General features: G+C 40.3%; 1 protein-coding gene across 5 annotated transcripts; it reads right to left on the reverse strand.

Annotated features, from left to right (window-relative positions):
* Positions 1-735: 735 nt before the first annotated feature.
* On the reverse strand, positions 736-24,879 carry pcgf3 (polycomb group ring finger 3). Of its 5 annotated transcripts, none has more exons than XM_086084685.1 (10): positions 24,794-24,879; positions 15,625-15,739; positions 13,441-13,558; positions 11,835-11,931; positions 11,351-11,406; positions 11,149-11,256; positions 6,393-6,481; positions 6,093-6,230; positions 4,834-4,914; positions 736-4,565 (listed from the first exon to the last, which is right to left on the reverse strand). In XM_086084685.1, the coding sequence occupies exons 2-10, from the start codon at positions 15,637-15,639 to the stop codon at positions 4,518-4,520; spliced, it is 750 nt and encodes a 249-aa protein (XP_085940811.1). In that variant the 5' UTR covers positions 15,640-15,739; positions 24,794-24,879; the 3' UTR covers positions 736-4,517. The 5 variants fall into 5 exon arrangements, with proteins under 5 accessions (XP_085940811.1, XP_085940810.1, XP_085940812.1 ...); XM_086084684.1 differs by lacking the exon at positions 24,794-24,879 and adding an exon at positions 23,552-23,689; XM_086084686.1 differs by lacking the exon at positions 24,794-24,879 and adding an exon at positions 23,467-23,617.

A 24,879-nucleotide genomic window follows, 5' to 3' on the forward strand; every position in this document is an offset into this window, starting at 1 on the left:
AAAAGAGCTAGAATGGACTCAAGACAATTTTACAGCTCTTTCACACGAGGACCCTGCAAATTCTCCAAATCACAAGATCTGGCAGTCAAGCATTTTGCTGAGTCCTATGTGTAAAGGTAGAGGCACCCAATACCAGTCTACAGCTCTCGTATAGCTGCAATTTTACAAGGTAACCGTATGTAAGAGGACTATTTCTAATCTTTCACACAGACATCCTGCAAAATTGCTACATCAGAAAACCAGGCATCCATCTCATCTGCTGGATTCTGTGTAAAACTTAAAAGGCTCTCATGCCATTGTAATTTCGCATGGTCTCCATATGAAATGTAGACTGGACTAAAAATAATTTGTTGAAGCTCTTTCATACAGAGACTCTGCAAATTAACCCAGGCAGATCTGACATTCAAGCCTTTCACTGGGTTTTGTGAAAAAGCTTATAACTGCTTAATGCCAGACAGGCTCTAATACTGCTGCATCTGGGTATGTGCGTGAAAGTAAAATTTCTAGTCTGTTCCAGATTTTTCCACACAGAAATGCTGTAAAATCACTACATCAGAAGAGCCAGCATTCACCCCTTTTGTTGGGGGCTGTGTAAAATTTATAGACCGCTGGCTATAGCACTCGGCAAAATCCCTGGATCAGAAGCTCTGGCATTTACTTCCTTTGCGATGTTCTGTGTGAAAAAGGACAGATCCTGGAAAAGCAGGTGATTTTTAAAAGGCATTTATTGATTAAATACACAGTTAAGTTTGGACAAAAGCTCCTGTGTTGCTTTTTTAAAATAACAAGGAATTGAGGACCCACTCTCAACTGCACGCCCCTCCAAAAGGTCGGGTTGCCATGGAAAGCACTTTCATTACAGAGCCGCAATAAATAATACAAAAAGTAGGCAGAGGGGAGAGCAGGGGCGGAGTGGCGTGTTTTTTATCAGGGTACGAGGGTGAACGCTGAGAAGGCATTTTGTGACCTGAGGACCTGACAGGAAACGTACATGAAAAGCCATATTGCACATTTGTCCTTCACTCTAAAATCCTGAAAAAGAACACACACCTTGTGTTGTCACGCCGACGTGAACATCAGGAATCCAGAATGCAAAAATAAAAAAAAGAACCATCAAAAATGTTCGCACAAGTCTCAAGTGAGAATGCGATTTATTATGTAGCAATGCTTGCTTGATTGACAGGCCTTTTTAAACTGTTTTCACACAGTGAACTAAAATTGTTGCATCTTCTTCCTTGGGTTTTGCGGTAAAAGCAAAAGACCATAGAAAAACTAGATCTTCTGTGATGGCTCTGATTTGACAACTTTTCCTTCCACACAGAGACATTGCAAAATCATCCCTTTAGTGCCATAACATTACAACTGTAACTTATCCTCTTCGCAGGGCTCTGTGTCAAAAGGTAAAGCCCATATAAAAGCTTGATTTTGCATTATGGCAACTTTTACTTTCAAACGGAGAGCTGCAGCAATCTTGCAGGGTCTATGGGCGAAAGACAACATTAATCGTATATAGCAATGTTTGCTTCCATGCATAGAGCCTGCAAAATTGTCACATCAGGACCATAACGGAATGTATGGAACATTTATCTTAGTCCGATTCTGTGGTGAAAGGGAAAGCCTGGATCAGAATACAACATTTTCTGTTATATGCCTAGTGCAGCAATTATGTTGGGTCTCCGTGTGAAAGTAAAAAAATTGACACATCACAGCTTTAACAGAAGATACGGAATTTATGCGCTTGGCTGGGCAAAATGTAAAGAACAAATAAATGTCAGATCTTCTGTGATGGTCCTGAGGCAAAAAATATTTGCCTTCATGCGGAGACCCTGTAAAATCTGTGCCATAACGTCAGGCTCTGGTATCAATATAGACAACTGCCAAATGATCTGTCAGGGTTTTGATGTGTCATCAATGGTGACTTTCACACGGAGACCCTGTAAAATGGTCACATTCATGCCGTTAACATATATTTTTCTCCGGTAATTTTTTTGCACAGTCTCCGCGTGAAAGGGCTGCAGACGGCCAGTCAATCAAGTAGCAAAGCTAAACTCAGAGCCAATAGGGAGTTTTGGGGGGAAACGTACAGAAATACACAGTCCAACAGGAGTTAGGGGGGGTTAGGGTTAGCACCAGAGAAAGCACCAGATGAACACGTAGTTTTCTAGAACGTTCAACAACAACAACAAAAATGTGCCGTATTGTCAATGGTAAAAATAAAAATAAACTAGACAGACTGATTTGGAGCACCTTGTTTAACGCTTCATAGTCCAACTAAGCGGCTGGCGCGCGTCATACCAACAAGATCCACTAGATGTCAGTGTGGTTCCCAAACACAAACAAAAAAACAAAAATTGGCAGATATCGCCGACCTTAAAGCTCAAAGAGAGTGTTTTGTTCTTTCTATGCATTATTTTCCAGGGAGAATTTCCAGTTATTTAATTACAAAAAAAATCTTGACAGGACTGGACACAACAGTACAGGACAGCCTGGAGACCGTCTGATTTCAACAGAGAGGGTGAAAAGTGTCATTAAATGGACTTCTGTGGCAAAAGGTAAAGACAGATTTGATTAGCAGGCTTTTTGGGACTTTTTCACACAGACCCTGAAAAATGGCCATATCAGAGCGATAAGATCTGGTATTTATCTTTTTAATTGGGCTGTGTTAAAAAAAAAAAAAGAATTTCTGGGTCTTCGTGCAACAATTTTGCAGGGGCTCTGTGTCAACAAGCTCTAGAAAACTGAACATGTCTTTAATGCAGAGAACCTGCAAAATAGTTACATCAAGACCCAGAATTGATATGTGGTGTAACAGAAATCCAGTCGGATAAAGCGGCATCTGTTACAGCTCTGATGTGCCCATTTTCACTTTTACACAGAGAGCCAGAATTTTTTTTGCATCAGAGCCTTAAGACATTGGGAACTTATCCTTTTTGCTGGGTTCTGGGCAAAAAAAAAAGCCAAGACCGAATAAATGCCATATCTTACAGTGCTGCTCTTGATCAGCCATATATTTATTGCGTTATTGGGCTATGTGTCAAAAGATTAAACGATAAATGGCGTCATCACCTACTACAGCTCTTGAACCAGCATTTAATCACTTTGCTAAGCTCTGTCTCAGGTAAATCTTAAACCTTCCGTTATGGCTCTTAACCAGTATATTTATTTAACGATGTCTCCCCCTTCACTGAGCTCCAGGTCAAAAATGAGATAAATCCCAGAATTTTCAGATACAGTTCTTCATCTAGCACTTATTCCCTTTGCTGAGCTCCATGTCAAAAGAATATGACATATAAATGCCAGACCTTTTGTTACGGCTCTTGATACAGCATTTATACCCTTTAGCTGGGCTCTGCGTAATTTTTTTTTTAGTGATGAATGTGAGTTCTGATCCCTCAATTACCCTTTTAACACAAAGCCCCTGCAAAGCAGCCACATTACAGCCATACCCGATGAACCGAATTTTAACCCCTTTGCTGGTTTCCGTGTCAAAAGTTGGGGACAGATAAATGCCTGGATCTTCTTTTCCAGCTTTGATGCAGCGATTTTGCAGGATCTCTGGGTGAAAGGGGAGCACAATAATGGGGATTTTAGCACCATTGCTTGTTTAAAAAAAAAAAAAGAGAGTAATTTTTGACATTTTTGGGGCATTTTAATGATGCAGAAATGTTGTTCGCATTCTGACGGGACGGGATGGCGGACGGGCGGCGGGAGCTTTTATGCCGCAGGTCTGCGTTCTCAAAGAATAACAAAACAAAAAAACATTATTTTTCTTAAAAAAAAGAAGATATATTCTGATATAGATAGCACTTCTGGACACACTCTGTTTTTAACAGTCTAAAAGTCTCTCGTATTCTCCGCCGCTCGCTCCCTATAAGCACATTATATGTACAATATATAGAACATAAATTACTACACAAAGCCTATTCACAATGGACAATCATTAATAGCAAATTAGATGGAAAACAGGGCGGGGCCTGGGCGAAAAAAGACATTCCGAGACATTTTACTCCATAGCCTGCTTATGATGGACACGCGTACAAAATATTTGTCCCCAAAAACAAAACAAGTCGATATAAAACTCTTCATCCTCCGTTGCCGAAAGACGGTCACGTGAAGCGCCCGCCTGCCTCGACATCTCGTTTGCATGTAAACAGAGCACCAGTGTAGTGTCTTTTAAGTTTGTGTCTATTCTTAAACTGTACAAAAGTATAAATATATGATTTATCTCCATTTCTTTTTTGTCTTTTTCTTTCTTCTTCACATATGACGGATGTAGCGCACAAAAACGAAAAACAAAAAACAAAGAGCCAGTGTTGCGGTATCGCCCCGAGCTGCTGGCTTTTTGTGTCGAGTGTGGTTTTGTTGTGGCGTTTGCTTGTTTGCTCGCTGCTTGCTGGTTGATCGTCTTTGCATACGTTGGTTAAAAACAGCACGCCAGGACATGAACGACGACGACAAAAAATAAAAATACAAAATAAAAATAAAAAGTAAAAAAGGAATTTGTGTGTCCGTTTCAGCTACAGTAGATCCATCTTGGGTCTGTAATGGAGCAGGAGCGGTGATTTCTGGAAGCAAACAAAACTTTATGGTTAGTGTTTGTTGTGCATTGAAATGAATCCATTTCGGGAATTGTATTGACATTTTTTGTCTTATCATGTTAGATAAACATTGTGAACTGGTCCAGATGATGTACAAGGCACAGATGCATGCTGATGTGAAGTATTGATGGTTTCTCTAACGGCGACGTAATAGTGGTGGTCTTAAGACTTGGATTCAGTCGGGTAAGCCGCCACTGAAAGTCTTTTATTCAACCTAATGCCACAAGATGGTTACCTTAAATCTCCATCTCGTTACGACGACAAATTTCAAAGTGTGGTCCTTGCCCAGGATTTCCTCGTTGCATAAAATGTCCAACTGTGTGGAAAGAAAAACAAAAAAGGAAAATAAAGTTTTTCAAATCACATTTTTCAGAGGAGAACAGAGTGAGAGGGTATTTTTCAAAAAGCATGCGTGTCGCTCTAAACACGAATGAAACACTTCTCCTGTGAAGTTTCTAAGCCTGCCAATCATAACAACAACAGGGCCCCCGCTGGGCCTCCACAGAGCGCAGAGGGAACAGCAGAAGCCAGGAAGCGCCGATGCTTGTTAGCTGTGCCGCAAAGCAAGGTAACAACAGGTGTGCAAACCTCTTTCGAATTGAAATCGCTGTCCAAGGAAAAGCTTTAAATATTGTAATAATGTCTTCTTCTTTTTTTTTTTTTCACCAATATACATGTATTCTAATAAGATTCAATACAAAAACTAAAAATTCTTCAGTTGCAAAAAATGTTAAAAAAACCTAAACAAAAATCTGCTATTTTATTATATATATATATATATATATATATATATATATATATATATATATATTTATTTATTATTATTATTAAAAAGCATACAATTTTAAGAATATTTTCAGTTTTGATATTTGTACTAATTTTAAGTTTATTAAAATGTTTATGACTTTTGTGTTTTTTTTCTTTTAAAAGGGAATTATATTCTTTTTTTCCCTTCTATGTGCCAGCACTAGTCAACACGCAGCTCACTGATTAATGCTGCGTTCATTGAATACAAATAAATATTTTTTCTTTAAACAGCTTGAGTAATTTGATATTTTAAATGAAATTAACATTTTTGCTTTAAAAAAAAATCGAATTTAAAATTTCAATATAAATCATTTTTATTTATTTTGCCTCAAATGATTTATTCATTGTTATAGTGTTATTATTCCTTAAAAGATATCCACTAAAATAAAATTCAAATGAATATTTATTGACACGTGGTACAATTTTTAAAAATATTTATGCTACTTGCTTAACTTCAAATCCATATTAATAATCATTCACTTTAATTCATCATATAGAACATTCAATATGATCCAAATGATCTTTCCTAAATGAACGTAGTTTATATTTAACACACGAGGCTCAAAATATTAGGAACAGTTTGCAGCATGACGTAAACTGCAAAATACAAGCAAGCTTAAGTTGTTGCATTCGCTTTCGAATCCATTAACAACAACAGCAGCAGCAACATTTTGTCATTGGTTTTACCTCGTTAAAGGAGGTCAGGTTGAGCTTTTTGGCGATGAACTTTTTGAGGTGTAGGACGGTGGCCTGCGCCGAGCAGCGGATCCATTTGCGCTTGAGGCCTCTGAGTTTGCTGCTGTTGCACTCCAGACAGATGCTCACCTGCCAGGACATGCCGCAAAAATGTCACGAGTACCGTAATGCGATCGCCCCTTGCCAGTTACTCATAATAAATGCCATTGTGTGAAATAAAAACTCATAAATATATATAACCCAAAAAGCCATTTTGCAGTGATTCACAGTCCGTCGAAACGAAATCTGTACCTGCTCATCGCTACGGTGATAATCGTTGTCCTCCTCTGCTTTCTCCTCTCCGGCTTCCTTATTGGGCGTGTCCTCAGACTTTGTGTCACCTGTTTTGACACAAATAAAATAGAACAACCATAAATTTGGATTTTGTTATGCAGCCGGCCACGTTCGTCCGCACGTCTGATCTGGTTGGTGAGAAATTTGCTCAGTTACGCACCTCAAAATTCATTGAAAATTCAGTCCTTGCAGCCTCGACGAGACCCACAAAAAGCTACAGAACCCAAAAAGTAATTTGGTTCAAAACAGCCATTTTTGGGGCATGTGAATTTGAATTTCAGCCAACGAAGAAAGTATTGCTCACGAGAGATATTTCTGTGTGTATTGCACTCACAGTGAATGTTTGGATATGAGACACACTTTTCACCATTTGAGCTTTGTATTGCTTTCCCATGACCTCGAAAACAAAGGAATTTGTTCCGTTCACTCTTAATTCAGTGGATGTAATAGCAGTGTGTGTACGTGTGTTGGTCTGTGTGTGTTTTATGCGAGTAGATTGGTATCCTACCTTAGGGCCATTTTCCATTTGGGCAGACTGTCACCAATCCCAGAGAGAATTGCCTAACGGTGTGTTTGTGTTTGTGTGTGTGTGTGTGTGTGTGTACTCGTGCTGTGCGGTCTCCACGGCGACCGTCTCTAGAGTCAACCTGCTTGATTGTGGATCAAGAGGCTCTCGCTCTTGTTGTCGTTGCGGCAGTGAAATCACCTTCACGCGACCTCGCAGCCACTCTGCCCCAATTGTTTGCGCTGCGCTCATGTTGACATAGTATGAGGTTTAATTAATGGCTGAGTCCCACTGAAAGGGAAAGTTAAAAACGTGTGCATGTTTTCCTCTGGCAAAAGGTGCAAAAATTCAAACAGACTGTCCACACTTTGTTTTCATAAACCAAATGTTGAAAACCTCTACAGTAGCAGCAAAAACAAGAACTGACCGCTCATACTTTGTTTTAATGGACCGAGTATAGATGTGGCAAAAATAAGAGCCAGCTAACGACTTTATTTTAATGAAGAGAGTCAACAATTGCTAAAACGACACAAGAGCTGACGGCCCTTACTTTATTTTAATGTGTGTTAGTGTTGTGTGTCAACAATCTCATAGAAAACCAGCAAAAGCAATAGCCCATCAGCCTAATTTTGTTGTAATTAAACAAATGTCAGCAACCTCTATCAAACCAGCAAAAGTAAGAAGTCACTTCACAACCACTGGCAAAGGCAAAAAATAAGAATCATCCACTTTACTTTGTTTTAATGAATCAAGTGTTGCAAACCTTTGGGAAAACAACCGGTCGCCATTGCTTTGTTTAATTGGACAGTGTTGACAACTTGTATTGAAGCGCCAAAAACAAGAACTGAACACCCTCACTTTGTTTTAATGAACCAAGTGTAAATAAGCTCTATCAAAGTGGCAAAAACAAGAGCCCCCCCCCCAGCTTTACCTTTGTTTTACAGTATTTAACCACATCGGCAATCTCTCTCAAACCAGCAAAAACAAGAACAGACTGCCTTTACTTTGTTTTAATAAACTGAGCATTGACAACCTCTATCAAAACGGGGGAAACAAGAACAAAACACCCTTCCTTTGTTTAAAACTAACCTCATGTCGGCAACCTCCCGCAATGCAGCAAAAAAAAGAATAATCATGTAACAATCTCTGGTCTAGCTACGGGAAAAAGAGCTGGCCGTTTTTACTTTGTCGTATTACCCAAATGTCAACCATCTCTGCTAAGCTACGAGAACAAGAACTGACCACCATTGCTTTATTTTAATGAACCTCTGTCAAAACGGCAGTCTTCAAAGCAGACTTGTTCAATGCGAACGTCGCTCTGCTGCTCATGTGACTGTTCTTCTGCTTTCCAGCTTCCACACAGTGACTCTCAAAGGACTTGTGGAGCGCTGCACAGTAAGCAATAGTTGAATTAGCTTCCTTTCCAACCGCTGTTCTTAAAGGAGCCCAGAGGAAGTTTATGTTCTTTTTTTTTTGAGGGCATCTGCTGGTGGTGGGTTGTTGCGTGGTGGTGTAGGTCTTTAATTATGTGCAGTGCTGTGCTGCTGGGCTGTCGCCTGCAGTAAGCATGGTGTGATCTCTGCTTTGGTGACTGTTGCCTTTGCCGGGCCGTCCTCAAATAAGAGCTAATGAGGAGCGTCATTTCTCCCACAAGACTTTTGGACTGAATACAAATAAAGGAAGCCTTTTAAAGTGGATCAACCTTTTCAGTTATGTGACAAACTGCTTCAACAAAAACGCAATAACGTGCTAACCTTTTTTTTTGTTTCAATGAACCACGGCTTGATGACCCGTGGAAATGTGGAGAAAACAAGAGCTGACCGCCCACATTTTGTTTTAATTAACCAAGAGCCTGGATGCTGACAGCTTTCAGCCTTTGAAAATGACTGCCGACCGACCCTACTTTGGTTTTAATAAACTTAGCATTGCTATCTTTTAGCAAAGCCTTTACTTTGTATTAATGAACAGAGTCTTATATAGTCCAAAATGGAGAAAGCAAGAGTTGATCGCCCTTACTTTGTATTAATGAACACAATTGTCAAGAACGAGAAATTACCACATTGTGTTGATAATATCTTGCAAAGAGAAGAAAACGGGGGCTGGTCACTCTTACTTTGCTTTAATCAGCCAATAAATGACGACCTCTTGCGCAGCAATGAAAACAAGGACGAAAGACCCTTACTTACTTTCTTACAGAACAAGAATCAATGACCTCCTGAATTTGTTATAATGCTTGCCTTGTTTTAATGAACAGTGCATCGACAACCTCTATAACAGGGGTGAACACAAGAACTGACCCCTCCTTATTTTGTTTTAAGAACCCAGTGTTGACCACCTCTAGCAAAATGGTAAACAAGGTCCAACGGCCCTTACTTTATTTTAATGAACCGAGCATCGGCGACCATTCGTAAATTGGCTAAAACAAGTTTTCATTACCCATATTTTGTTTAAACAAACTAAAAGTTAACGACCTTTTATAAATTTGTTTCAATGAACGAGACGTCGCTAACCTCTGGGAAAGTAGCAAAAACAATATTTGACCATTCTTTCTTTGTTTTGCGGAGCAGTGAAAATAAGGACCACTGGCCCTTTGTTTAAATAAACTGCACATATAAACTAACTCCTTATCTCCCTACTTTGTTTTAATGAACCACATTTCTATCTACGAAGCCACCAACAACAAACTAAAGAGAACTCACTGCTTATACTTTGTTTTATGAGCCAAGTGTTGCTGATGTCTGCATAATAAAAGGGACGGAAAAAAACAGCTTTTCTTTGTTTTGATGAGTACCTACAACCTATGGGAGAGGGGTAAAAACAAGAGCTGACTGCCCTTATTTTGTTTTAAGAACAGAGCATTGATGACCTCTAGCAAAGCAACAAAAACAAGGGCAGGACAACCTTTTTTTTTTACAAACCTTAACATCAACGACATCTAGCAAAGTGGCACATACAAGAGCTGACTGCCCTTTCCCTTACTTTAATGAACCGAGTGTTGTCAACAAGACAAGAACCGGTTGCTCTTACATTGTTTTAATTAACTAGAGCAGGTTCGCCCGTACTTTGTTTTAATGAATCAAGCGTTAACTACCTTTATGAAGTGGAGAAACCAAGAAATAGACACTCTTACTTTATCGTCAGCAGCGGAAGTGGCAGAAACAAAAATGTCAATTTTTTATAAAATTCAGGCATTAGGATGGACACCCATCTAAGTATTTTATGATAAACACTTTTTCCCCATTGATCTTGGAATGGAAATAGGTGTTTGTGACTGGGCCGCAATTGTAAATAAAATTATTTTAAAAGACAAACGAGAATTCCAGAGTGTGTGTGGTTATATAACTGTTCCTCCAGTTTGAATGTGCAGGGATTGAGCAGTAGAATTAAGCAACACCATGTTACCATGTAAAAAAAATAAAATAAAAAATAAAATATTGTTCTCAACTGCGTTGCGTTGAGATGCATGTCTGTGTTTGTAACCCTGCAAGGATACGCAAGATTGCCGCCCCTCTTCTCCACGCGCCTTAATTAGCGGAATGAGAGCAAGGGATTAAGTAAGCGATTAGGCCCCGTGAGCGTGACCGCCCACGAAAAAAGCGAAGCCACCGCTCCTGTGGATTGGTTAAAAAAAATAAAAATAAAATCTAATTCAAGTGCTTCCAATGTTGCTTTGATCTTAGCGCTATTGTGTATACATCTGTAGTGTACTGTGACACGTTTTAAAAAGATTTTCAACATGCATTATGAGACTCATTAAACTTCTCTCATGCCCCGCCCACATTCAAAGATTAAAAAAAAACCTTTTCGCATCACTCCTAGTATACAAGGATCAAACCTTGCAGCAACTTGATGAAATGTTATGTAAGAGCATGTCTTTTTAAAGACGGGAAAAATGGTCCAAATGACAGGAAAATGCTCGCTTCAGATCAAAATGGCAGACTTGCTGACTTTTTAGTGGTTCCGCTCATGATAGACGGCGCAATTAAAGTGGCTTTAGGGGCTGATTTTTTTTAATTTGCGAGAATGGGCAAACTAAAAACTAAATTGTACGCTTTGAACCAAAATGGCCGGCTTCACGGACTGCATTTTCAACACACTCCAGGTGGCGCTACCGAGTCAAATTTGTATTGATTGTGGGAGTGACTGTTCGTTCAACGATGCCATGAAGATAATGATAATGATGATGATGATGATGATGTTGGACTGTACCATTGCGCTGGTCGAGATGTGTCTTCATATTGCAGAGCTCCCCTTTAATGTCGCCAGGCACCTCCATGCCCAATTTCTGGTAGAAGTCCCGCTGCTTTTTTATCTCCGCTGGAGAACCAATAGGAGGAAACATGGTTATGATCTGTATTTATATTTACAAAACATAATTTCATTTTTCAAATTTTGAAAAGACGGAAAATACCCTCTTGAAGTCCGGGTACCAACTTGTACACAATGTCTTGCATTGTTCTGTCATGGCTGTCAAGAAGAGGACACAATGTGTTTCATAGAAATACTATAGAGCTCCAGACATGGACGTCACGCATCCCACCATGCACCCACCTCTCGCCTGGGTCAATCTAACAACGAGCCACGACATACAGGACCATATTTACTTTCGTAAATATTGCACTGCGTGACCTCGTGTTTTATGTACATGCATCTCACGCACACGGTTCCATTCACATGAGAAGCATCGCATTTGTTTTTGTAATGTGAACAAGTACATAAATAGATCAGATCAGGGATCATGCCCCGCAGTGAAAACGTTGCCTAAGTTTTCAAAATCGGAATTTCAACAGTTAAGTTCATAAGTCAAGTTAATTCCAATATTTTAAAATGGACGGTCTGATATCACCATTTTACCTTACAGTGTCTAATGGTTGGCCTGCGTGTGCATCACTCACCCGATGTACTGCAGTGGATGGCTCTGATGAATAACAATCCTGCATGTGGGACAGGTGTTGTTCTCCTCTAGATACTTCACAAGGCAGCTTCGACAGACTGCACACGCACACACAAATTACATTTCACTGGTATGTTTACGATGCTTTCGGCATAAATGATCAATACTGTCAACCGACTTTGACAAAGTCAACCTTAGAAACTGCATGGCTGTTGATGTAAGTCATGACAGTAGCGTCAGAATGAATTCCGAAGTCTACAAAACCGTTTCCGAAAAAAAAAGCATCCAAAGTAATTGGGAGAAGCTTCATCATGCAACAAAGCGATGACCCAAAACACAATAAGGGACTTCATCCGGGAGAAAAAGTGGAAGGTCTTAGAATGGCCAAGTCAATCACCGGACCTTGGCCCAATAGAGTATTCATTTTATCTCCTGAAGAGGAGATTGGAGGGTGAAATCCCCAAAAATAAGCAAGAATTGAACGAGGCTACAGACAGTAAAGGAAAAGCATTTCTGCAGAAATTGTGCTTAGAGTAATGCTAAGCTGAATTCTTATTAAGTAAATTGAAAGATAAATTATGTGAAAATTACTAATTATTAATAGTGAAATTATTTGACAATAATTAGTATTCAATATTGCATTTGTACTAAAGGGTTGAACCCAGGTCTTCCAGTGTGGCAGGCAATTGCTCAAACCACTCACCTAACTTGTCCTGTTCAAAATCATGGCGTATTAATATTGACAAGTGTCATCTGATGCTGAAAGCTATGAATGTTTAATGGGGACACATGCTTTTAATCATTTCAGTGAAATTATAATGCATCTCCTGAAAAAGTTCAACGGCAGTCCCATTGAAAAGGAAATGGGGAAAGTTGATATTTAACGTTAAATTGTGCGAATACTGTAAGTAATGTGGAATCAGACAATGAATTTTTGAAGCAAGTTGAAATTTGAAAGGTGTAAATGGGAAGTATTATGTGGGAGTTGTTTCACGGCAAAAAATTGTGGAGAATAAAAATCACAATCACGTGTGTGGGAATGCTGAAGAATGCAACAATCTGGTCACAGGTTTGATACAGTTATTGCAATTATTGGTTATGCTACCAAATCTTTAATGTTACCCACTTTTAAGTTAAGCACATCAAAAACTGTAAATGCTGTGAAACAAAATCTGCAATTCTGAGCTTTTGTCTCATATTCATCTTTTCAGAAACCAAAATGTCTTCAATGTGCTCTACAACAAAAACAAAGGATTGACCTTGCCGTTCCAATACTTTTGGAAGGGACTTCTACACACATGCAATGTGTAATTAACAAACTAACTCCTCCCTTTGCCAGCTTGTTCACAGATCTGAATGGCATGGCGATGATTTAGCACCCCTCCATCAAACCTCTCTACACTTGACCCGCCGTCTTCCACACTCCTCATGAGCGCTTCATTGCAGTCAGACAGCTGCAGTGGGCCGACGTGACCTGAATGTCTCTTTTGAAATGACTCCACTGGGACGCCCCGGGGGGGCCGTTTTCAAGTAGGAGGACTAGGACTCTCTCTAGTGGACGCAAGAAGGCCTTACACGCGTGTGTAAGCATGTGCGTGTGTACGTACACGTGTGCAAGCACTCTGTGACGGTGGTGGCGTCTATCAGGTAGCCGTCGCACAGTCGACACGTAATGTGGGCGTTGATGTGACAGAGCTTGATCTTCCTCGTCAGCATGTCGGGGTTCTGCGGCAGAGACAAGTTAAGATGATATGAGATCAGATCAAAAGGTAGATGCCCCGTTGTCGCCATGGCAACAGAACCGGCCACTCTCTGCATGCAAACAATGCGGAAATGCTGCCATCTTGTGGAAGAGGAGAGGAGGGGACACATGATGCCAAGCCTGACTTAAACTAGCGCGACGTACATGTAGATAATCAAAGTAAGGTAGGATGGTAGTTAAGTTGATCGGTTAGGTAGATAAATTGTCAAACAGACAGGTATATAGACAGGTAGAGAGCAGAGGTGGGTAGAGTAACCCCACATTGTAGTCAAGTAAGAGTACCGGTAGTTACTTTAGGAAATAACTCAAGTATAAAAATTAAAGTTTTTTTTTTTAAATGCATGTAAAAAAAAAAAAAGAAAAAGAAAGAAAGAAGTATGAGTACTGATTTTGTAAATACCACATCAATAGCAAATACATACAAATATAAACTAGGAATATGGAAATTCAAATACTGCCCCACAATATCACTTTAAAAACAATAAACTAACAAACTAAGGCAAGTTCCGCCACAATAAATACTCTAAAATTAACTTTAACATGTGTGTAACAGCACAATAGGCTATACTGCATTGAACTTTGACAGTTGGATTAGCGTATATTTTTTTTTAGCAATGCTGACATCTGTCTCATTATTTAAAATAGGTGGCTGATAATTATTGGCAATTATCAACCAATTTGACGTCATACAGATAAACCAGATAATAAAGAAATCAGCCCATAATAATAGACGTGCCACGTTGATCCATCTGTTGTGGTTGTTGCTCAAGTTTTGCCCAACTCCTCAACCCCTTCCCTCGCCTATGGTACTGTCATATAGTTGTGACATCATAATGCGCGCAACCTTGTGTTCACAGAAGATGCTTCATGGCGACATGGCAGTCGCCAGTGTTGGCTTTCTTTACTGTCCTGTTATGGAAAATAACTATTTACCACATATTAACATACGTTTATACTGTATTGTGGACACCTGGATTTTCTTGAACAATGGGCTTTTCATTTGTACATGAAGCAATATCGAAGTGACCTTGACTGATCAGCATGCAGGAACACTTTCCTGTCTAGCTGACCCTCCCTTTCTCCTCCCAAAACCTAGAAAGGCTGCATAAAAATCTTCCCATGATAATTTCTTGCGCACACTCTCACAGGTCACTTCTTGTAGACTGATCTGTAAGACTTGTGTATATTTGAAGCTTCAAATATGAAGAAACCCAAAAGACAAATTGTTTTCCAGACTGTTTTATCATCTCGATTAACTGCTGAAAATTCCACAGCACTCCCCAAAATATTACCCTTGATTTTTTTTGTTGCATCTTAAAATGTGAGTTAGCGGTTGTCTTCGAAGCAGAGATAAATAACATTTTGCTTTATACAATGTTTCAATGTATTTGTACATGGTAAACTTATAGTAGGATTCTAAAGTATATTTGTATTCAAGTTATTTTTGCAAACAATTATCAGCTTATCGGTTATCGACATGGGCACTCTCTAAATTATTGGTTTATCGTATCAGTTGAAAATAGCATTATCGTGCGTCCCTACTTTAAAAATAACATATGTTATGTCTTTCTCCCTCCTTTTAAAACGTGCCCAATCCTTTCAGATGCGAGTGGGTCAGACAGACTGCAATTTGCATTCACATGCTGTGGTCGACATGCTGGTTTTATTCCACAGGGCATTACATTTTGCAAATGCAGACCGAGCAAGCCTCCTGTGTGTTACTCAAGTTACAAGTGGAACGCATGCCACTTATTTTTTTATATTCCATGCATACCTTTTCTAAAGCACTTATCCCTACTCAATGCTATCTGTAAGGTAAACTTTTCTGCCATGTTTTATGTAAATAAGTCACATTACGGTGTCATGTAACATCAGCCTCTGACAAGAACAATATAGATTGGGAAGTAGGGCTGGGTATTTTTAAGAACCTCACGTCACGATTCATTAAAAATTGTGGTCATCATTTAAGTAGCCTATTTGTGTAGAAAACAAAGAATTATGCCTATTATGCTTGTGTAGTCCTCCTCACCCCTAATACCGCCATGCGTGGGCTGTGGATGTCGCGGCGTCCACGTCTCTTCCTGCAGGTTGAGGAGCTGGTGCCGTTAGCTAGCTCCACATCATGGAAAGCCTCTCATCCAAGCCTGAGCAAGGGGGGGGCAAACAAGAAATTTTGAATTAGTTTCATCAGGCTTCTTCAGGTTGACCGCCATCTTGCATAAACAGAACAACAAGAAATACAGCGAGGGGACCTGTGCGCATTTGCCTACTTTTTCTTATATTTGTAATTATTTAGGGGAAAGCAAACACCGTTTTTGATGGACAATGTTTACTGGCAGTATGTCCCCACTTGCTAAAATATTCCCAATGCAATTGTAATAAGCATCAATTATTAGCTGATATTTGCTATTTGCATTCGGGCACAGTTCCGATCCCATGTGATTTATGGGAGTCCACTTGACAGTGCTCCATGATCAAAACAGGCTACAGCACGCTCACGCTCAAGTATGTGTCATCATGCAATCACTAAAATAGGATAAGTCCTTGTTAGGATTTATTTGTGACATTAGTCATCATACACAATTGTGAAACACTGTACAACCAGACATAATACACAGAGTCAAAAAGAAAAAAGGAGTCAATTCCATTGGACAGGACGCTCAGTCATGCATGGGCAAAAGTGTTGGCACATGTCATAAAATAATTACTTGCACAATAGAAATGAACAGTAACTATAAATAATCCACAGGGAGGGAGAAAAAATGAAGTTCAAGCATGAGCACAACAAAGGCGTGATCTTGTCACTTAGCTCCGATGGGATCATTACTTGCCAATCACCACCTCGCACAATTGAAATAAACACAATATATCATCTTTGATTAAAATGTCTACTATGAACCGAGTTCCGCAGTGCCACAACAACACACAGACACACAAAGGAGTTCCTGCTGGTCCGCCTGTGGCCATTGGAGTGTTTTGCTTCGCTGTAGTTTGGCATCCAGCTGGAGACACACACACAAACACACTGAAGAAGGCCTGCTGTATGCTCAGCCACAGGCGGGAGGAGGAGGAAAGCGTCTTCTTGTAAGGAAGTTTTGGCTCGGCTTCAGAAACACACACGCACATTCGCACAGTCCCGGACCCAAGTGTAACTATTCACGTTTGTGATGGTAAAAGCAAATTGAGCGACACGCGTGCACACAGACATGGCCATAGTCACGTCTTAATTTTGGTCTGAACGCTAACATGCTAACAGCTGTTAGGCCAACAGATAACAACACTGAGTAAAGAAAACGCCAACATAGGTCAATAAGAATTTAACACTTTGCCTTGGTGTGGAGAACTACTTCTAATGAGAATTGATACAACGCTAACACGGTAACAAGTAGCATGCTAACATACAGTAATTCTCCATTTTCTTGCTGCCAAAGAGTCTATAAACAGTACATCTATAGGAAAGCCTCACTGTTCCCTATTTCTTTGCTAATGACTATTATGTATTGTTATGTTCAATGTGCCATGTCTTTGGCAGATTCAAAAAGGAAAGTGGATCCTGATTGACATTTTCTAGTAAAGCGCTTCTCTGCTAGCTGCACTGTAGCACTTGTGCTAAAAGCTTCAGGGGATTCCCACCGGAGCCACTCGCCCCAAAAATGTTTCAGTGAAGAGCATGCATGTGCCGTTAGCATTTCTTCTTCCAAGCTATTGAACAAATACAGACACGCTGAAGCAAACAGACAAATGGGCTGCTAATCCACTGAAAAAAAGTCATGGCTACAGCGGGATCTTACAGTCAAACCTTGGGTTACGAACTGTATTCGGTCTGTGACCCCGTTTGTATCAAAATGTTCATAAACCAAGGTCATATTTCCCACTGAAATGAATAGAAATGCAATTAATCCATTCCAGCTGCCCAGACCGAAACAAGTTATACTTCCCCTTTTTAATCAGCGTGTGGTAAAAATATATAGTGCAATACGTAAATACACTACTCACAAAAAGTTAGGGATATTTGGCTTTCAGGTGAAATTTCAGGACGAGACTAAAATGCATTCAAACCTTTACATGTGAACTTAATGTGGCCTTGTCTAAGCTGTCGAATGCACATGTCCCACTGTTAAATGTTTCAGTACTTTTTGCACAAGTTGCTGTTCTCTAACGAGGAGCTTAACGGCAAAATTCACAAGGGACAATGCTCCGGCTCATGGCGGTGGCAGTAAACTTATACATGTACACTGCGAGATTTGTATGAAAATGTACTTCAGGCTTATAACTGTGAGTCACTGTATTTAACAAAAAGGTTGCAATATGTTTCATGTTTGAACAGCATTGACATCAAATTTTAAGGCTTAATGTTCCATTCATATAAAATTTTTCATGCTTAATGTGTGAACCCCTAAGACATTTTCTTGAATATTTCCATCAAATATTGATCTTTAAAAATCGATTTGGCTGCATATTGAATCAATACGAGAATTGTGCGCAGTAATATCGCGATATATTGCCAAATCTATTTTTTTAACACACCCTGGCAAACAATGAGTCGACTTGTGAACATGAAACATCGTTGTCAAGTTGTAATTGATGCTCAAGGGCACATGACAAGTTATTGAGACGTTGACATTTTTGGGTTGTGGCGTACCCACTATTGTTAACGTTTGTTTCAATGCATTGTTTGAGATGAGGAAATCACCAGTGCATCCTTCTACTTAAATGTCCTACTTTCATGATATCACTGTAAGCATGAACGTTTTACATTTTCCATCAATTTCACCTGAAAGCCAAATATCCCTAACTTTTTGTGAGTAGTGTAACTGGAAACACACTACTTATGAAGAAATAAATCAACAACAAAAATAATATGATTACTATTTATTGCTTATTAACGAGAGAAGGAGAGCAGTTCCTCAACTGAAGGCGTCTTCTTTTATAACAAAGATGAACCAATTTATGCTTCTTTTCCTAATCATTTGTTTATTTTGGCACAACAAACTTATCTAGGTTAAATTTCCTTATCTTTTAATGAATAAATTAATTTAATTTAATCAAAATCAGAAATTGGGTTGTCTCTTTGTCATTTAAAAGATTCATTACTCTGCTGGCCAATCATTTTTTGACTGCCTCGCTCACACGATGACCAGCCACTGCCAGCGAACACATTGTCATTTGTTCATCTAATAAGAAGCAAAACACCACCAACAGCAACAAAGTTACAGTAGCCAACCTTAATTGCATTGCAATGATGGCTACACAATTCGAAAAGAAGGACAGCACATATTTTTCTTCTCATTTTATAACAAAATAAGTGCTTCCTAACACTAGCTTTAATTCTAGCACTTTCCCCTTTCTTAGGAGCCATTTTGACTTTATCCCTTTGTTTACTTGTTTAGCAACTGTTCTGTGCGACAGTGAGCCAACTTTGCCCCAAAGTTCAATGTTGCTTGCATCTGTGATTGGGGGACTGTAGTAGGTAGGCAGAAATCCAATAGTCACACCACGAGTTGAACAGCTATTTTGACATAATCACACTGACATTAACCACCCGGTGTCTTAATTAATTAGACATTACAATTCAATAGATAACATACATGTTATTTTTAGGAAAAAAAAGAAAAAAATGTGTGTCTTCTTTTACCTCAATCACTCAGTAATATGTGATTGGCTGAACAAGGATGCCAAGGTGGAATTTCCACAACCAGCTTTCCGCCTTAAGCCGCGGAATCAATGATTAATTTGCAGCTATAAGAGCTATAAAAAATAGTTTTTTTATTTTATTTAGGGCTTACAATGCACACAAAAACAGTGTACATTCCTGGAAATGTTGTTTCATTACCAGATATTTGAGTGGTATTTTTCTTCTTGATAGTTGCGTTTTAAATTTTGATCTTTAATTTAATTGTTCTTAATTTTTTATTTAGTCAATTGAACAGTTTTTCTTATTTTAAATAGGTAAACAAACAAAAACAGTAATTGTCCGTATCGACCGATATGAACTACTTATAATCCATTTTTCAGCCATATCGTTTCGCCCAGATATACTAAGCACATTATATTTAAAAAGATATTTAATATTTGACTAGTTTGTCTGACTTTTGTGTTGACCTAATAATAAAAGTTGAATACTATGTTAAAATCAAATTACCTCAATTCTGCCATTTTTCTACGGGCCCTTATTTTGAATAGTTAAACTAAATTAAATCAGTAATTATGACTTATCATATATGAAATATTTTCAGCCATACTGCCCAGCCCTAATTGATTTCAAAACTTGGTAAATATTCAACTACAAAACTCAACTAATCAATTTACCAATCAACCCCCAATGTCTATTTACCCATGCACATTGATCAATTTTTTTTGTCAAGTACAAACTGACTTTGTAAAAAATAAAAAATAAAGTGCAATTCCAGCCTCTTGCATTTTCATTCTGCTGCAATTCATCTTTATCCACAATCAAACCATAACTAAGCATCTCTCTTATCGCTTTGTCATACTTATTTCATCTTAGTTGGTTGATCTATTTTTATGTTCAAGTCTTGGGACTTATATTGAAATCAGTATGTCTCATATTGAAATCTGTATTTATCTTGCATGTAGATGTCAACTTCCACTTGTGCTGCTAAAATGGCTGGAGTCAAAGTGTCCGTCCTCCTGACAGGCTGTTAACCAGCTGACCTCCAGGGGATAGTGACACTAGTGACAGCAGCAAAGGGGTGTCAGGTGGGGTTACGAGAGGTCACTACAATTGAAATGCTTCAAGGAGAAACAACAACCTGCTGCACACAGAGATCAAGCCCCTTTCACACTGTTGATCCAAGCTGGACTTTCCAACACCACAGGATGGGAGAAGTGAGGACCAGGAGATAAAACTTCTCTTCCAGACATATACTGTATGTCATCCCACTTCAGATATTACCACAGAAGACGGCAGATTCACAAAATCGACCAATTTCATCCTCCTATTTCCTTTGGCGATACCTTTCACACAGAACAGACACACGAAACAGACACCGAGTGCCTTGCAAACCGCTAATACGGTGTGCTCGAGACCATGCTACGTTTTACATCGAACAGACACGACAATACCCGATGACTGATTGTGTGAAAGGAGCCTCAGTTTTAATACAAGCAAACACCAGTAGAGATAGGATGAATCAACTTGAGCTTTTCACACAGTAGCCACTGATGTAAGACACAAGTATGCCATGAATATTTCACTCCACAAGGAATCTTAGTAAAACAGTAAGTAGTAAGCTGTCTTTCACTTGTCACTTTTCCATCAATTGAGACAATCAAAGCACTTCACACCAAATTCGCCTTAAACTATTGATGGCACAGCATCAGGAGCAACTGGGGGTCAGTATCTTGCTCGCAAGGATACTTCGACTTCTTTCACTTTGATCGAACCCACAACCTGCGGGTTGGGAGACGACCGCTTTAACTGTCCAGGCTTTCTATTATTCCCTTACACAAAGTTGCCATCCCATCTCTGATACGACCTACGACGCCAGTTGGCTGGTTTTAACTCCCCATTCAAAAAACGTTATTACAAGACAGCAACTCAGGAAAACGGCCTGGCTTTGTTGGAGAGCCACAAAAGGGCTTCAGATTTCATGTGAAAAGTACACAAGCAGAGAGTCCCAGCTTTCAACTGCAGTGGTACCTCGGAGTTTGAACATAATTCGTTCCTGCGAAGTGTTCAAAGTCCGAAATGCTCAACCTCCGGAAAAAAAATTCCCATAGGAAATCATGTAAATGCAATTAATCCGTTCCCAAGCTCCAAAAACAGAAAATTCCTATTTATGTTTTTTACATTTACAGTACAGTACAGTATTTAAATAGAAAAAAAATAAATAAAATACCTTACCTTACCTGTTGTGGTGTGACGGCATCAGTGGGTGATAAATGCTATCTTATTGCTAGCTTTAGTTCAGTTCTGAGTTTGTGTATTTTACATTGGGCATATTGTTAAGACTACTAAACGGTCCTTGTGTGCGTCGTTTAACGTCAGGCACGTTGTTGAACAGCTAAGGGGGGTCCTCGTGCCAGTTTTTACAGAAGTAGTCACGGTATTTACAACTGCGCGATAATCTCCTTCCTAATTCCAGTGGTTCGTAGCACTGTATGTTTTTCTTTGCTGCAACTGGCACTGTTGTCTTTCACTGTTGTCGCCCATGGCGAAGAAAATGTGTTGAAAAATCAAAATGCACTCGTGAGTATGGAGCACCTCCGGGAGTATTCACGATCTGACTGGAAATGAGCAGTGCATCGTCTCAACTACCGCAATGTGAGCATTCAGCTTTGCCCGGCTTTGCCCGGCTTCGCTCGGCTACCCGTTTTCAAGGTACGTTCGGCTTAGCTTGCTTTGCTTTGTTCGAACTCCAAAAATGAGGTCAAACTCCGAGGCATTTTTTTTTTTTACTGCAATTTTTTAGTTCCGAGACGTTCAAACTCAGAGGTTCCACTGTGTTCTATTTCCACGTGGCCGCCTTCTCGACTAATCTACCACCAAAGACGGGAAATAGACGCGTCAACTTCAACCTCCACATTCCGGGTGGATACCTTCACGCGGAGCAGTGACACTTACAGCTCTGATACGACCTCTGAAGTTGGAAAGTCTGGACTGGTCAAGTCACTCATCAGACCTTAACCCAATAGAGCATGCATTTTATCTCCTGAATAGGAGACTGAAGGGAGAAACTCCCAGAAACTAACAAGAACTGTAATGGCCTCAATACGTCGGAAGTAAGAAAGCGTAAGCGCGTCGGCATGAACTGTTTGATTAATGTATAAATCACCGCCGTAACGTCGGATCTCTTTGGGTGGCATCTGTTTGTTTTTTTGGGGGCAGATTTCATGTTGAATCGGCGTTGGGCCGACGTGACAATTGATCACTCTGATTGGCGGTTAGCTAGCGATTCAGCGTGTGGGGCAATAACTGGACTTGATAAAGAATGATAAGAGTCATACATGGTTACTGGTGCCGACTGTCACTCAAAACTAATCAAGGCTAATGCTAAAAACAACGCTAACAGCAAAATACATTTACTGGATTAATTGCCAGAGGATTTTTCTTTGACGACCCATCTTGACAGTAAAAACCAAACTGCTTCATTCCTGCTGTTGTTTAAACACTTGGCAGAAGACTCCTGTAATAGTGTCCTGTCAGCAAATTGTGATTTCCCATAAAACGGTTTGTGTTTCTAGCGCTCACTTGTAACCAAACGAGGCAGCCAAATGACAACTCAACAACTTATTTGGCAACCCTTTCGTGTACGCACACACGTCAAGTTAGCACGGTTAGCATCACAAAGACTTCATAACCGACAACAGACACACAAAAATGCAGACTTGTTGGCTGCTGTGTGTGCGCGCTCTCCCCACGCACAACAGCAGTGCACTGACTTAAAAGAAAGAAAAAAAACAGCAGAAAAATACAAAAAGGGATAGGTGGGGGTGGGGTGCAAATAACTAACCCCCCCTATCACGTTTAATCCGAACCTCATGTAGAAGCTCTACACAACAACTTCAGTGACGGGCCTACAGACAGGAGGAGCACCGCAGAGGAGCGAGAGAACCAGACGAGACACGCCGGCCAGGCGAGCCTGAGCCCCGTGGAGGACCACCGCGTGCACTCCGGCCGAGCTCGGAGTCTGCCTGCCTGCTTACCCCCCTTCCGTGCTTCAAAGCCGGCGTGCAACTGCAGGGCCCAGTGCTTACCATACACCCCACATACACACTTCCTCACACACACATTGTCACACACATTCACGCATCATGTATGGATAGCATGCTTGGTAGCAGCCAGCGGAAAGCCATGCTAAAAACGAGGAGGAGGTGGAGAAGGAAGGGGAGTGAGGAGGGTACAAACCGGCACCCGAAACCAGCCACAGAGACCAGGGTGGAGGGACCTGGGGCCAGTGACGGCGACGACGGATACCCGAGTGCCGACTGACCTGGTCGAGGAGTACCGAAGTCGGCTGGATAGTGGGTCGGATCCGAGTTAAATCCACTCGCACTACAACAAAGAGGCGAAGATGACCGAGCGGCCGCGGAACAGGCCGAAGCAAAGCGCTCTCGGAGCAGCGCAGCGCATGCGCACAGCGCTGGAGTTGGGAAGCGGGAGAGAGCGTTTATAAGTCATAAACATTTTAATAAAATTAATAAAATAAAATAAACGCACTATTTATTAATTTCATAGCGACATCCTATTTTTTCTGTTGTGTTTAATTACAACTTTTCCTTTTACTGAAACGTGGTCATTGCACGTATTTCCTGAATGGCTTGGAGAAATCACAGTCAGTGCCTCAAAAAGTACTGTATTTGACCCTTCCTGATTTCTGTGGGGTTTTTTGCACATGTATTACTCACAAAGGTTTCATTTCACCAAACCAATTTTACATCACACAGAGACAACCCAAGGATATAAATGCAGTTTCTAAATGATGATTTAATTTACCAAGGGAGAGGGTGGAGGGGGAATACAAACCTATATCTGACCTTATGTGAAAAAGTAATCCCCAGCACATAACGACCACCCCTGGCCGACAGCCCCAACTGTCTGAGGCAAGTCGTAGACAATATCAGTCTAGAAAATGTTACAAGGCTATTTCCTAGGCTGAGGTGCTCCAGCGAACCACTCTCAAATCCAGCCATTATCCACAAATTTAGAAAACTGGGAACAACAAGTGGTCGACCAACGGAGATTACGCCAAGTGTGCGACAACGCCTCATCCAGAAGGTCACAAAAAAATCCAAAGAACTGCAGGCCTCGCTGACCTCAGTTAAGGTCAGTGTTAATGACTCCATTATAAGAAAGACACTGGCCAATGGCATCCATCGGAGGGTTTCCAGGCAAAAACCACTGCTGTCACAAAATAACACGAAGGCTTGTCTCACATTTGCCAAAAAGCATCTTGACGCTCCCTGCAGACTTTTGGAGAAACATTCTGTAAACTGATGAGTCAAAAATTGAACACTTTGGAAGGTGTGCACTGTGCAGCCCGGTACACCTGGCGTAAAAATGGCACAGCATTTGATAAAAAGAACATGATGCCAAGAGTGGACCAATTTGTCTGCCCGCCGTTACCCCATCTGTGCCACAACTTAGCCCAGCTTTTACCAGGTCTAAATGTTAGTCTACTGAACCACTGTCAGGTGCGCCGAAGGCATGTACAAGGAAAAGTTCGCCCACTCACCCAGCCTGTTCTGCCAAATTCCCAAACGCAATAAAGGAGATTGACTTGCACCAACACGGAAATCAAGATGTGCCCGTTTTTTTACG

Source organism: Leptonotus elevatus, chromosome 9 (genome assembly GCF_054856555.1).
Source record: "Leptonotus elevatus isolate MCC_2025b chromosome 9, RoL_Lele_1.0, whole genome shotgun sequence".
In the NCBI taxonomy this organism is placed as follows: Eukaryota; Metazoa; Chordata; class Actinopteri; order Syngnathiformes; family Syngnathidae; genus Leptonotus; species Leptonotus elevatus.